At 54.9% G+C, this 13,158-nt stretch overlaps 1 protein-coding gene across 3 annotated transcripts in view; it reads left to right on the top strand.

Annotated features, from left to right (window-relative positions):
• The window catches only part of RASAL1 (RAS protein activator like 1), a 33,416-nt gene that overhangs the window by 18,101 nt on the left and 2,157 nt on the right, over window positions 1-13,158 (top strand). The window contains exons 8-20 of one of the 3 annotated variants that reach the window (XR_008683043.2): window positions 667-755; window positions 1,312-1,429; window positions 1,564-1,717; window positions 2,106-2,170; window positions 2,468-2,580; window positions 4,361-4,553; window positions 6,793-6,930; window positions 7,671-7,815; window positions 9,260-9,432; window positions 9,609-9,717; window positions 10,868-11,005; window positions 11,091-11,226; window positions 12,232-12,352. Coding sequence is in view for 2 of the 3 variants with exons in the window: in XM_055404640.2 (XP_055260615.1) it covers window positions 667-755; window positions 1,312-1,429; window positions 1,564-1,717; window positions 2,106-2,170; window positions 2,468-2,580; window positions 4,361-4,553; window positions 6,793-6,930; window positions 7,671-7,815; window positions 9,260-9,432; window positions 10,868-11,005; window positions 11,091-11,226; window positions 12,232-12,352 (1,583 nt within the window). In the remaining variant the exon portion in view is untranslated. The remainder of the gene's footprint in view (window positions 1-666; window positions 756-1,311; window positions 1,430-1,563; window positions 1,718-2,105; window positions 2,171-2,467; window positions 2,581-4,360; window positions 4,554-6,792; window positions 6,931-7,670; window positions 7,816-9,259; window positions 9,433-9,608; window positions 9,718-10,867; window positions 11,006-11,090; window positions 11,227-12,231; window positions 12,353-13,158) is intronic. The other 2 variants (XM_088828216.1, XM_055404640.2) reach the window with 2 other exon arrangements.

The following is a 13,158-nucleotide window of genomic DNA, read 5'->3' as shown; positions in this document are numbered from 1 at the left end:
CCAGCCCAGCATTTCTCATGATGTACTCTGCATATAAGTTAAATACAAGAGAATCTATAAAGACAGAAAAATTAGTGGTTGCCAGGGACTGGAGGATGGGGAGTGTTTGCTAATGGATATAGGCTTTCTTTGGCCAGAGGAGCTGATAGAAAATGGGCTGAAATTAGAGGTGGTAGTTGCGCAACCTGTGAATATACTAAAAGCCACTGAATTACTTTAAATTGGTGAATTATATGGGATATAAATTATATCTGTATAAAGTTGTTATTTAAAAAGAGAGGAAGAGGGTGGGACTTGACCTTTTGGACTATCTTTAAGCCTTTTGATAGATGCAAGTTTTGTCTCTCAACGGAGCTGAAAATACACTCACTCTAGACATGCTGTCTCAAGCCGCTGTGTGACCTTGGGCAAGTCACTCCACCTCTCTGAGCCTCAGTTTCCTCAATTGTAGATTAAATGTTCCCTGGAGGCCTTCGGTGCCCTGGCAGGAGCTAATAATCTGGGACTGGGGGATGGAGTGTTGCCATCGTTGTATTGATAGAACATGGGGGAGGAGGAGCTGACCCTGGTTGGGCTTTGCCACCCCTCCTTGGGTGGGCAGCCTAACTCTTCTTCCAGGGCCCAGCAGGGCAGAGCTCTGCTGAGGGTGTGTGTGTCGCCCCACAGGTGGAGTTCCCCCCACAGGTCCTGCAACACAACCCACCCAATGGCTGGTTCCGCCTCCTGCCCTTTCCCAGAGCAGAGGAGGATTCTGGGTAAATGTGGGTACAGTGGGAGGAGGCTGGGCTGGAACCACGTTGGGTTTTGTCTTCTACTCGTGGGCCAGTCCTTATGGGTGCCCACGTCAGCCCACATGCTGTCACCAGGTCCCTTCATTCATTTAACAAACGCTTGCTGAATGTCTCACCACGTGCGTTTACGTGATTCCAAATGAGTTCACCTTATTCCCATCCACCTGCAAACACGGCAGTTCAATCTGATGTGTGTGTGTGTGCAGAATTTCTGGTCCCTCCACACCTGTCGACACACCTGTTCACACCATCCGTTCCTGTGTACATGTGTTTATACTGGCCTCATCTTTCTACATCGGCCGGATCTATTTACACTGCCTGCCTGTGTCCATTCCTGTTTATGCCTGTCCATACCTGTTCAACCCTGTTTATACTGCCCACGCCTGTTCACACCTGCCCATACCTGTCTGGTCTGACAATTATCCATGCTCTTTACCGGCGCTCACACCTGCCTCTCTTGGCTCTCCGCCCCTGCCCATACATACTTATGTTCCTTTTTCTGTGCTCTGGCCCCGGCCAGCGGGAGCTTGGGTGCTCTGAGGCTGAAGGTGCGCCTGACCGAGGACTGTGTCCTGCCCTCGCAGTACTACCAGCCGCTCAGGGAGCTGCTCATGGAGTCGGTGCTGGGGCCAGCAGAGGTGGGTGCGTCACTGGGGGTGTGTGGGGGATCTGGATCATGGCCACCCCCTGCTTTAGGGATGTCTAGCTGAGCTCTTCTGCTTTGGGGTCCCAGAGCCCCAGGCCACCTCTCCTGCCTCCTGTGCTTGTGCAGGAGGATGCCGCCAGCCCCTTGGCTGTCCTGGAGGAGTTGACCTCGGGGGACTGCCGCCAGGAGCTGGCCACCAAGCTGGTGAAGCTCTTTCTGGGCCAAGGCCTGACTGGGCCCTTTCTGGACTATCTCACCCGGCGCGAGGTGGCACGGACCAGTGAGTTGCCTGCATGACCACCCCCAGGCATCACTTCCCAAGGATGGGTCTGCAGAGGGTCTCAGAGAGAGATTTGGGGAGCTCAGGTAGAAGACGGGCTGCTGTGTCTTTGTCTGTTGGGGCGACAGGGTCTGGGAACCCCCAGTCAGCTGCGAGCATGGTCTTGGGTTCAGGACCTGGTTTTACTACTCATGTACTGTGTGACTTTAGGCAGCTCACTTAACCATTCTGGGCCTTTGTACTGTGAAAGGAGTTGATATGGCAGATCTTCTCGATTCCTGAGGCTGAAAAGATCATGACCACTGCCCCCGCCCCGTCCTTGGGTGGGTGGGGTGAGATGGATCCAGCCCCCCTACATCCCAACAAACGCTTCTCTCTGTCCTCTCAGCTGACCCCAACACCCTCTTCCGTTCTAACTCCCTGGCGTCCAAGTCAATGGAGCAGTTTATGAAGGTGAGTAGGTGAAGGCGTGGGGGGCTGGTGGGCGGTCTGGTGGCTGCTTCCTCACGGGGACTCCCTTCCCAGTGCTTACTTGGAGCCCAGAGCTTGGCCGGCCTCAGGTGGGCCCAGGGCAGCCGAGCTGGGGGGCTGGTGGCTGGCCTCACCCTGAGTTTCACCCCCACTCCAGCCCAGGGGCAGGCCTCCACCTTGCTCTGAACCTCTCCCTGCCTGGTCCCCCCTGCCCCCAGCTCATGGGCACACCCCGGCCTCACCCTCAGCCCCGCCCCGTGTGGTGCTCCCTGCCCCCAGCTCGTGGGCATGCCCTACCTGCATGAGGTCCTGAGGCCAGTGATCAACCGCGTCTTCGAGGAGAGGAAGTACATGGAGCTGGATCCCTGCAAGATGGACCTGGGCCGCACCCGGTGAGCCAGACCTGAGGGATGAACCCGCCACAGCCCGCTCGTCTGCCTGTCAGACCTGTCAGGCTGGGTCTGTGCCTCCTGCCACCCCACCCCTCCTTCCTGCTCAGGAGCCCTATGTTCTACAGTCTCATGGCCTCCCCTGAGAGCAGCCAACCCCTTAGACCATGTGGTGCGGTGGTTCTAGTCAGGACTCTGAAACATGAGTGCCCTGGGTTCAAACCCCAGCTCTGCCAATACTGGTGGGCAGGTTATTTCAAGCCTTGTGAATGTCTACCTGATGGACTGTCGGGAGAATGAACTGAGTCATACACACGAAGCCCAGCACTGGGCAGTACTCCAGAAGTGCTATTATTTCTATTATTGTGGTCGTGGTGGCTGAGGCCCTTGGGGAAGGGTCTGTGGCAGAGGTTGGCCTGCTGCAGTGCTTGATGACATGGGTTAGGGAGCAGGGCAATGACAGGGTTGGGAGGTCATTCCATTTCTCTTGGGCTCCTCTTTTCTTTCCAGGACTTTTTTCCCCTCCAGCTCAGGCAGGTGGGCTTGTTCCTACCGAGCCATCAGAGTTGGCTGCTGGGCGGTCCACAGGGGACCATGGTGGAGGCAGGAAAGGGTCTTTCCTTCTCTTTGGGCCTTGCCCAGCAAATGCTACCCACCCCTTCTGACCACCCGGGAGCAGGCATTAGGAGCCCTTTTTACAGACGAGGAAACAGCCTCAGAGATGGGAGGTCACCTGCCTAAGGCTGCACAGCTGGGAAGTTGCCAGGTGGGGATTTGAATGCAGCCCCTGAGTAGAAGGGCAGAGTCCATCTGTGAAATCCCAAGGCCAGGGCTTTTCCCAGAATACCTGTCAAAGACAGTGGGACTCAGTGGGTGCCCGCAGGGAGCAGGGACATCTGGGAACTGGCCAGGGCAGGGTGCAGACAGACTCTGGAATTGGCAATCCTGAGTTCGAATCTATGTTCTGCCACCTATTACTTCTCTGAGCCTCAGTTTCCTCATCTGTTAAATGGGAACAATCAGACTACTTAAAGTGACATTGGTGGCTCAGAAGGTAAATAATATGCTTGCAATGCAAGAGACTTGGGTTCAATCCCTGTGTCAGGAAGATACCCTGGAGAAGGGAATGGTTATCCACTCCAGTATTCTTGCCTGGAGAATTCCATGGACAGAGGAGCCTGGGGGGCTACAGTCCACGGGGTCGCAAAAAGTTGGACACAGTTGAGTGACTGAGCATACCACCACCACCACCACCCACACACACACACGCATGTATGTGCCAAGCACTAGGCTGGATGCTGAGTTTGTAGCAGGAAACAAATGGACACAAATCTGTCTTATTGGGGGAGACAGGTAATATTAATAAACTAAAGATTCTTGCAGGTGATTAGTGAAATGGAGGGAAGTAAAGTGAGGGAGGGTCGTGGGAAGAGCCAGGGAGGTCACAGGGACAGCCTCACAGAGAAGGGACTGTGGAATCTAAGGCTTGGAGGAGGTGAGGGAGGCAGTCGTGTGCAGGTCTGCTGGACAGCAAGTGCAAAGGTCCTGGGGCAACAGTGCATGTCTGGCAGGTCTGCACTGAAAATGCAGGGAATCCGGGTCCATGATGGTGAGATGGCCTCTTTGAGGAGGTGACTCCCCCAGGGGGAGTGGACCAGTAGAGGGGAGGCCATGGAGAAGGGATGAGAAGGTGGGTGCTCTCTGAGCTTAGTAGGGGCCAGTGGAGGGTTTTGAGTGGGCAGATGCTGGGTTCTGAGGCACAACCCTCCGCTTGCTTCCCCAGGAGAATCTCCTTCAAGGGTGCACCCTCCGAGGAACACGTGCGGGAGGTCAGCCTGGGGCTGCTGACGGGCTACTTGGGGCCTATCGTGGATGCTATTGTGGGCTCCGTGGGGCGCTGCCCGCCCACCATGCGCCTTGCCTTCAAGCAGCTGCGCCAGTGCGTGGAGGAGCGTTTTCCCCAGGTGGAGCATGAGGTGGGTCAGGCGGTCCCACTGGGGAGATGTGGAGACTGAGGCTTGTCCAGGGCCACAGGGAGAGGCAGGGGAGGAGCGGGACAGAACCTGGGGCTAACCACCCTGAGCTGCTGTATGTCTTGGCAGAAGTGGGGACAGTGTTCTGGCAGGATCTGGGGCCCAAGGGGGATGATAGTGGTGATGATGAGGATGATAATAATAATAGCAAACACTACATATATTGGGACTTCTCTGGTGGCTTAGTGGTAAAGAATCCGCCTGCCAATGCAGGAGATGCAGGATACGCGGGTTCGATCCCTGGGTCGGGAAGATCCCCTGGAGAACACAACAACCCGCCCCAGGATTCTTTCCTGGAGAATCCCACGGACAGAGGAGCCTGGCAGGCTACAGTCCATGAGGTCGTGAAGAGTCAGACACGACTGACTGACCAAGCAACCACCACAACACTATATACTGCCCTGTCTAGGGGTTGGACTTTGTTTTACATATTTATTACCTCATCTAGTCTTCACATCCACCCTGTGAGGTGGGCGCCAGTATTATCCCATTTTACAGTGGAGGAAACTGAGACCCAGAGAGGTGAAGTGCTTTGGCTAAGAGTCGTGGACTCAAGGCTCAGCCTCCAGACTCGCAGTGGGAATCTCTCCCTCCTCCCCTCATCCTCCTCCTCAGACCTGAGCCTCCGCCTCCAACTGGGACGGGCTGATTTACACCCCACACTGTGGGGCTCTTGCCTCAGCCGCTGGCGGAGGTGCTAAGTGGGACACATCCACAGCTGGGGGCGGGGGAACCGGGAGACCAGCTCCCCAGACAGCCTGGCCCTTGTGGGAGGAGCCCCGATCAGTGACACCCAAGTGTCCCCCAGGTCTCAGCCCCCACAGTGAGCGGTGGCTGCAGGCAGGGAACAGAGTCTTTCTCATGCCCATGAAGACGGAGGGGGCCAGAGAAACCCAAGCAGCCTCTCTCTCTGCCGCTCTGACACCTGGTTCCTCCTTCTCAAGAAAGGAGGAAGTTAATGAGCTGACGTCAAAGGCTAAAGTTACCCAGGAACATGGCAGGCTGGGGTGGGGGGCAGCCTGGGGGCAGTTTGGGGTTCCAGATCTGTGGGACCTCCTCCCCCATCTCTGGGCAGCTTCAGGGACCCAGCCCCTGGCAAGCCTCAGTGTCAATGCAGAGGTGCCCTGGAAAGTTGGCACATACCCAGAGAGGGTATTGTCTTATGTGTGAATACAACCCCTAAATAAACACTGCAGCATATTCTCGGGGGCTAAATATAGCTTGGTGAGTGTGATGGGTAGGTGAGGAGCCTTTTGGAGGGGGTCAGCGCCTAGGAGAGAGACATGCCTCTTCCCAAGTCCCCTCTGGAGCTGGGGGAACCAGCCTTATGTGCAGGTGGCCCAGGCCTGGGTCTCACATGAAGGGCCACCACGCTTTACAATTTGTGGAGGGCAGAGGCTGGGACAGGGGGTTGTGCAGGGAGCCAGCTGAACTGCATTTGCTACCAAGCCTCAGTTTCTTCATCTGGAAAATGGGGATAATAGTACTACCCCATGAGATTGCTTGAGGAATTGTGCAGGCTTGTGAAGGCTTAGTTTTTAACACCCAGTAGCTAATGTTGAATGCAGGACAGTGTGATGAAGAGCAGAGTTCAAATTCTGCCTGGGTTCAAATCCTGGCTCTGCCACTTATTGCTGTGTGACCTTGGGCAAGTGACCTTCCCTCTCTGGGTCTCAGTTGCTTCCTCTGTAAAATGGAGACATAGAACTTCCAAGGGTAATAAATAAGCAAACACATGGAGAAATATTTGGCCTATTGCTATTCATGATCAGAAATCACAGATCTGGGTTTGAATCCTGCTTCCTCCACTCATCAGCTGTGTGACCTGGGGCAAGTCACTTGACATCTCTGAGCTTCTGCTTCCTCAGCTGTAAAACGGGAATAATGATGATGCCTCCTTCACAGGGCTGTGCCCTTTGCACAGTGCTTGGCACAAAGCAGACTCTGAGGATGTTTGGCTAAGTCTGATGGTGCAGAATTGGTATTATTACTCCATTTTCCAGGTGGGGAAACTGAGGCCCAGAGAGGAAAAGCCTCCTTGACAGACTAGGATGGCCTCCTGAGCCATGTCCCCTTCTACTTCTTCTTCCTGTACCACCGATCCCTTGTCCTTGCTGTCCCAGTTTCCCCGACTGGGAAGTGGGTTTGGACGACCCCTCTCACCTGCTGCTCCTCTCCACAGGACGTGAAGTACCTGGCCATAAGCGGCTTTCTCTTCCTGCGATTCTTCGCGCCTGCCATCCTCACCCCGAAGCTGTTTGACCTCCGGGACCAGCATGCGGATCCCCAGACCAGCCGCTCACTGCTGCTGCTTGCCAAGGTGCAGGCAGTGGAGGGCTCCCCCACCAAATCCTGGGTGTTCTTAGCCAGGGAGGACCAAACTGGGAGGCCAGACCCATGGAAGACCCAAATGAGACCCAGAGAAATCTGTTTGACATGGCACCTTCAGCTTTTAAAAACTGATTAGACTGTGCCAGGTCTTAGTTGTGCCATGTGGGATCTTTAGTTGCAGCTTGCAAACTCTTAGCTGTGGCATGTGGGATCTAGTTCCCTGACCAGGGATTGAACCTGGGGCCCCCTGCACTGGAAGCATGGAGTCTTAGCCACTGGACCATGAAGGGGAAGTCCCAGCTTTTCATCCTGAGTGCGAAGGCTTTCATTTTGCTCTCAATTCCCTCTTTGGAATGAAACCCCTCCCCTTCTGGGGGAAGGTGGGAAGCAGGCTAGCAGTCATTTACACGTTAGTATGAATCAGACCATCATTCACAAAGGGGCCACATTTGGAGGTTCTGATGGGGTCAAGTATGTATGATGAGATCAAGCAGTCCTGAATGAAGCTATTTGGGTTCTAGATGGGGGACAGAATAAAAGCACTGGGGATACACATCTGTGCACAGAGAGGGACAGATATCTTTTCAGGCAGGAGCTTCTATCACTTTCTCCTTTCGTTGAGCACTGAGTTGGGAGCCAGGAGTCTGGGGCTCTGTTCTGGGTCCACAGAGGTCCTCCCCTGCTGCAGTGACCTTGGCCCTGGCAGCGCCCCCTGCTTCTTTGCTCCAGGCTGTGCAGAGCATCGGAAATCTGGGCCAGCAGCTGGGCCAGGGCAAGGAGCTGTGGATGGCCCCCCTACACCCCTTCCTGCTGCAGAGTATTTCCAGGGTGAGAGACTTCCTGGACCAGTTGGTGGACGTGGATGGGAAGGAGGGTGAGTTCCCATGGCCCTGCCACAGCCAACTTGTCACTCTACGGGACCCTCAGGACCTACCCGCCTGCCACCCTCCCCAACCCCAGCACTCACTGAGATTGTGCACCTGTGGGTCAGTTAGTCAGTCAACAAACCCTTCCTGGCATATACTGTGCTAGGGCCCAGGGATGAACAGATGCAGGCCCTCCAGACCGTTTCAGCCCCTGTGGAGACATGAGAGGGGATCGTGGCATGGTACTCACTCCATTGATAGATTATCTATTAAGTGCCTGCTATATCCTAGACACCGTTCCAGGGTCTGGGGACACAGCAGTGGGTGAGACAGAAGAAGCTCCTGCTCATGTGGAAGTTTTATTCTGGTGGAGACAACAGGCGGTAAACAAGATGAGTTGGCAAATCATACGGTGTGTTAGGGAGAGAGAAGTGCTAAGGAGAGAAAATAAAGGAGGGAAGGGAATATTGGGCTGGGGGTGTGGCAGATCAGCCTCTTAGAGAGGGTGGCCAGGAATGGCCTCCCCAGGGTGATGTTAGAGCAAAGACCTGAGAGGACAGAGAGCATAAGTGAGGATCCTGGGAAGGTGTTTCAGGCTGGGGACAGTGTGTGCAAAGGCCCTGGGGTGGACGGCGAGGGGGGTCAGTGAAGAAGAATGAACGAGAGTGGGGGCGAGGTGAGGGGGCAGGTCATGTGGGATTGCTGGAAGACTGAGGCTTTTACTTGGAGTGAGGTGGAACCACAGGGTAGCTTTATTTTATTGATATTTGAGTATTTACTTATTTGGCTGCTCCAGGTCTTGGTTGTGGCGTGAGGGCTTCTCTCTACATGTGCCATGTGGGCTCAGGAGTTGTGCAGGCTTAGTTGCCCTGCGCCGTGTGGGATCTTAGTTCGCTGACCAGGAATTGAACCTGTGTCCCCTGCATTGGCAGGTGGATTCTTAACCACTGGACCCCCAGGGAACGCCCCATGGGATAGTTTTAAGCAGAGGAGTTAGGGATGAGTCTATATCATAGTGTGGGGCCCAGGTCATGAAATACGTGGGTCCGAATCACCTAGGAGCACCCTGTAGAAATGTGGAGGCCTGGTTGTGACCTGGTGGGGTCCCTGTGTGCCGGGGGTGGGGGGACCTGTGTCTGGATCCCCTGAGGGTACCTAGACCCAGGGCATAGTGACTAGCATCCAGTCACTCCCTGGACTGACTCCGTAAAGCGTGGCTCCTCCTGCTCATGCCTGTACATCCCTCAAGTTGGAAAGGCATCACCAAGGCCAACTTTGGGGCCCCCACTCCCTGCCACCCCCATTCCCTACCCCAGCCCTTTGGAGAATGTAGAGTTCATCTTATTCATCCTCCCGCCTCTCGGGGAGCCGAGAATCCCGCTCCTCCAAGAGCCCCTTGGAAGGTGGAGCCTGGGTGGGAAGGGTTCCCAGTTCCCCCTCCCCATTTTCCAGAGGCTGGGGGCCCAGCCAGGGCCCTGGTCCCACCCTCAGTGACCGTCCGAGAAGGCTACCTGCTCAAGCGCAAGGAGGAGCCTGCCAGCCTGGCCACACGCTTTGCCTTCAAGAAGCGCTACTTCCGGCTCAGCGGGGAGACACTGTCCTACTCCAAGGGTCCTGAGTGGCAGGTGGGGCTCCAGCCGCGGTGGGAGGGACTTCCACAGTGGCCTCCCTCACGGAGCTGCCTCATTATACCCAGGGGGATACCGAGGCCCAGGAGAGGACAAGGACTTGCCCAAGGTCCCAAGGCAGCTTAGCAAACTCAGATTCTAAGGCCAGGCTCTGCTTATACCTGTGGGTCCAGGTGGGCACAGAACAGGGACCTGCAACGCTTACACGTGCCATCAGACGATCTTCAGCATGTGTACCTGTGGTGGCTGGCACGCACCCGCCCAGCTGTGGACACTCCCAGGGTATGGACAATGCTTAGCCCTCCTCAGCTGTTTCCACGCAGGTCTCTGCCTGCATACCATGCATGCTAAGTCACTTTGGTCTTGTCCAATTCTTTTGTGAACCTATGGACTGTAGCTTGCCAGGCTTTTCTGTCCATGGGATGCTCCAGGTAAGAATACTGGAGTGGGTTGCCATGCCCTCCTCCAGGGGATCTTCCTGCCCCAGGGATCAAATCTGAGTCTCTCTTGTCTCCTGCATTGGCAGGCAGGTTCTTTACTACTAACCCCACCTGGGAAGCACAAAGGGGATGCTGTGGCTGCATGGGCTGGGAATTGAACCTGGGCCTCCCACGTGGCAGGCCGAGAATTCTTCCACTAAACTACCCATGCACCCACATACCATAGAAACTCACAGCAAATTGGATCTCTCACCCAAAGGTACATGCACTCATATCCAGGCATTTGTTCACCCATCCATTCACTCATCAAGCACTTATCGAGTACCAACTATGTACCGTGCAGTGTTCTAGGTGCTGGAGATACTGCAATAAACAAAACACAAGACTCCCTGCTCTCGTGGGGCTGCCATTCAAGTCTAGCTCAAACCGAGACACCCACGGGGATCTACCCATTTCTGTGTCTGCACACCCATAAATCATAATAGCTACCACTGGAGATGGGGTCCACACTTGTTCTTTCTACTTTATCAGCAGAGTGTAGGTTCTAGAGTTCAACTCCCTGGGTTCCAATCCTGGCTCCACCAGCTGAGTGGCCTCTGGAGGGTCCTTTATTCTCGTATGCCTCAGTTTCCTCATCTGTAAATTGGGAGGAATGATAGACCCAGCCTCAGAAATCTGTTGTCACGATGAAATAGGTTGGTAGGTGTAGAGTGCTTAGAATCACATTCCAAGTGCAGTAGCAGGGGTTGCCATGGTGAGGGTGATGATGATGGAAACTGATGCCCAGAGAAGTTATCACTGGGAGAGTGATGGGAGGATTGCGGGACTCACAGGGCCGCCAAGTGGACATCACATAGCACAGATGCACAAGGCTGAGTCCCCATTCCGGGACACACCGCCCGAGGGACACACCCACAGGAAAGCTGTCCCCAGCCCCGGTCTCCCTGGGCCCTGGCCCTAGCCTGCCCTGCAGCGACAGTCCTCTCTCCCAGATGCGCGCCTCCATCCCCGTGTCGCACATCCGAGCCGTGGAGCGCGTGGACGAGGGCGCCTTCCAGCTGCCGCACGTGATGCAGGTGGTGACGCAGGACGGCGCGGGGGCGCTGCACACCACCTACCTCCAGTGCAAGGTGAGGCGCCGCCAGGATCCGGGAGGGGCAGAGGGCGCCTTTGGGGTCCCAACCCATCTCTGACTGCCCCTCCATCTCCCCGCAGAACGTGAACGAGCTCAACCAATGGCTATCGGCCCTGCGCAAGGCCAGCGCCCCCAACCCGGACAAGCTGGCCTCCTGCCACCCCGGTGCCTTCCGCAGCGGGCACTGGACCTGCTGCCTCCAGGCCGAGCGCTCAGGTGAGGCGGCAGGGCGGACGCAGGCTCCGCCCTCCATACTTGTCAATCACAGGCTGTCCCACCTCCGCCTGGGCTGGCCCTGCAACCGTGCTGCTGCTGCTAAGTCGCTTCAGTCGTGTCCGACTCTGTGCGACCCCATAGACGGCAGCCCACCAGGCTCCCCCGTCCCTGGGATTCTCCAGGCAAGAACACTGGAGTGGGTGGCCATTTCTTTCTCCAATGCATGAAAGTGAAAAGTGAAAGTGAAGTCGCTCAGTCGTGTCTGACTCTTAGCGACCCCGTGGATTGCAGCCTACCAGGCTCCTCCGTCCATGGGATTTTCCAGGCAAGAGTGCTGGAGTGGGGTGCCATTGCCTTCTCCGCCTGCAACCTTGAGCGAGCGGAACCTCTCTCTGCCTTAGTCTCCTCAAGTGTAAAATGGGCCGGATGATAATGTGCACCTTGTAGGGCTGCAGTGAGGATTAAATAAGTTGATATATGCAGAGCGATTAGAACACTGCCTGGCACACAGATATTTTTTTTCAAATGCCTACCAAATGCCAGGCTTGTTCTCAGGAAAATAAATGATTAACCAGGCAATTGTAATACAGTGTTACAAGTGCCAAGATGAGGCTTTTGAGTTGCCAGTGAACCCCTCTGGCCCAGCCCCAGGATAGGACAGCAAGAAGGGCTTCCTAGAGGAGGTGCGGCTCAAGTGTGACCTGTGAGAAGAGAAAGAGTTAAGTAGTGAAGTTGGAGAAAGGGACAGAGGAAGAAAGAGTGTTTCAGGCAGATCGAAGACAGGCTGAAGGATCGAGAAAGGTCTGTGTGGCTGAGCCTAGAGTGTGGGAGGGGCATGGAGAGAAGGGAGGCTATTGCTCTGTTGGGTGAAGGCAGAGGCAGTGTGGCTGGAAGGAAGCAGTAGGTTTGAAGAGTGGTTTTAGAAGTCTAAGGGGCAGGACTTGGCCATGGAGGCTCTGGAAGGGGAATGCAAAGTTACAGATGATGCCGCTGTGTCGCCCCCAGCTTCCGGTTGCAGCCGCACGCACTCGGCCGTCACCCTGGGGGACTGGAGTGACCCGTTGGATCCTGATGCTGAGACCCAGATGGTGTATCGGCAGCTGCTTCTGGGGCGTGACCGGCTCAGGTGGGTCCCACCCCATGATCACCGGTTCATTCTTCCCATGTGCCTCTGATGAGCTTCTGGGTCAGGACAGGCTCTAGGGGAAGACTGTTGCCATCCTCAGGTGGGCTCTAATACGGAACTGGATCTTGGGGCCTTTTTTTTTTTTTTCACTTTGGCCGTGCCACATGGCATATAGGGTCTTAGTTCCCCCACCAAGGATTCAACCCTCGCCCCTGACATTGGAAGCTCAAAGTCTTAACCACTGGGCTGCCAGGGAAGTCCCATGGATCTTGAGATCCTTTGATACCCAGGACTCCAGAGACACAGGCATCAAGTGTGGATGTGTGTTCCCACCCCATCTTGGTTGATCTCAGGATCACTGTAACTCAGTGATGGAGATTTGTTCCAGCTTACAGTGTGAGTCCTGAAGCTGGCCTGCCTGGGTTCAAATCCTGGACTGGCTGTGTGAAACTTGGGCGAGTTGCTTACCTTCTCTGTACATCAGTTTTCTCAGTCTGGAAAATTAGGGTACCAACAGTCCTTCCCTCATGGGGTTGTCCTGAGGACCGAATGAACTCATACAGGTAAAGCGCTTTGTAGGTGCCTGGACACATACTTAGCTTTCTAGATAATAAAAATATGAAATATAATACCCTTTCTAATAATAAAGGGTAACAGTTATTATTATGCTGTGCAACCTTAGACAAGTTGCTTCAGCTCTGTCTCAGCAATCATCTGTATAATGGAGCTACTAGTAAGTATCCACCTGTGTTTTGTGCTAATTAAACGAGTTTATACATGAAAAGGCCTTGGAATAGCATCAGACA

This window comes from Moschus berezovskii, chromosome 19 (genome assembly GCF_049115385.1).
Source record: "Moschus berezovskii isolate FMDL1 chromosome 19, NW_MosBer_1.0, whole genome shotgun sequence".
Taxonomy (NCBI): domain Eukaryota; kingdom Metazoa; phylum Chordata; class Mammalia; order Artiodactyla; family Moschidae; genus Moschus; species Moschus berezovskii.
The sequence above is the reverse complement of the archived record's forward strand: the minus strand, read 5'-3'. Positions and strand labels throughout refer to the sequence as shown.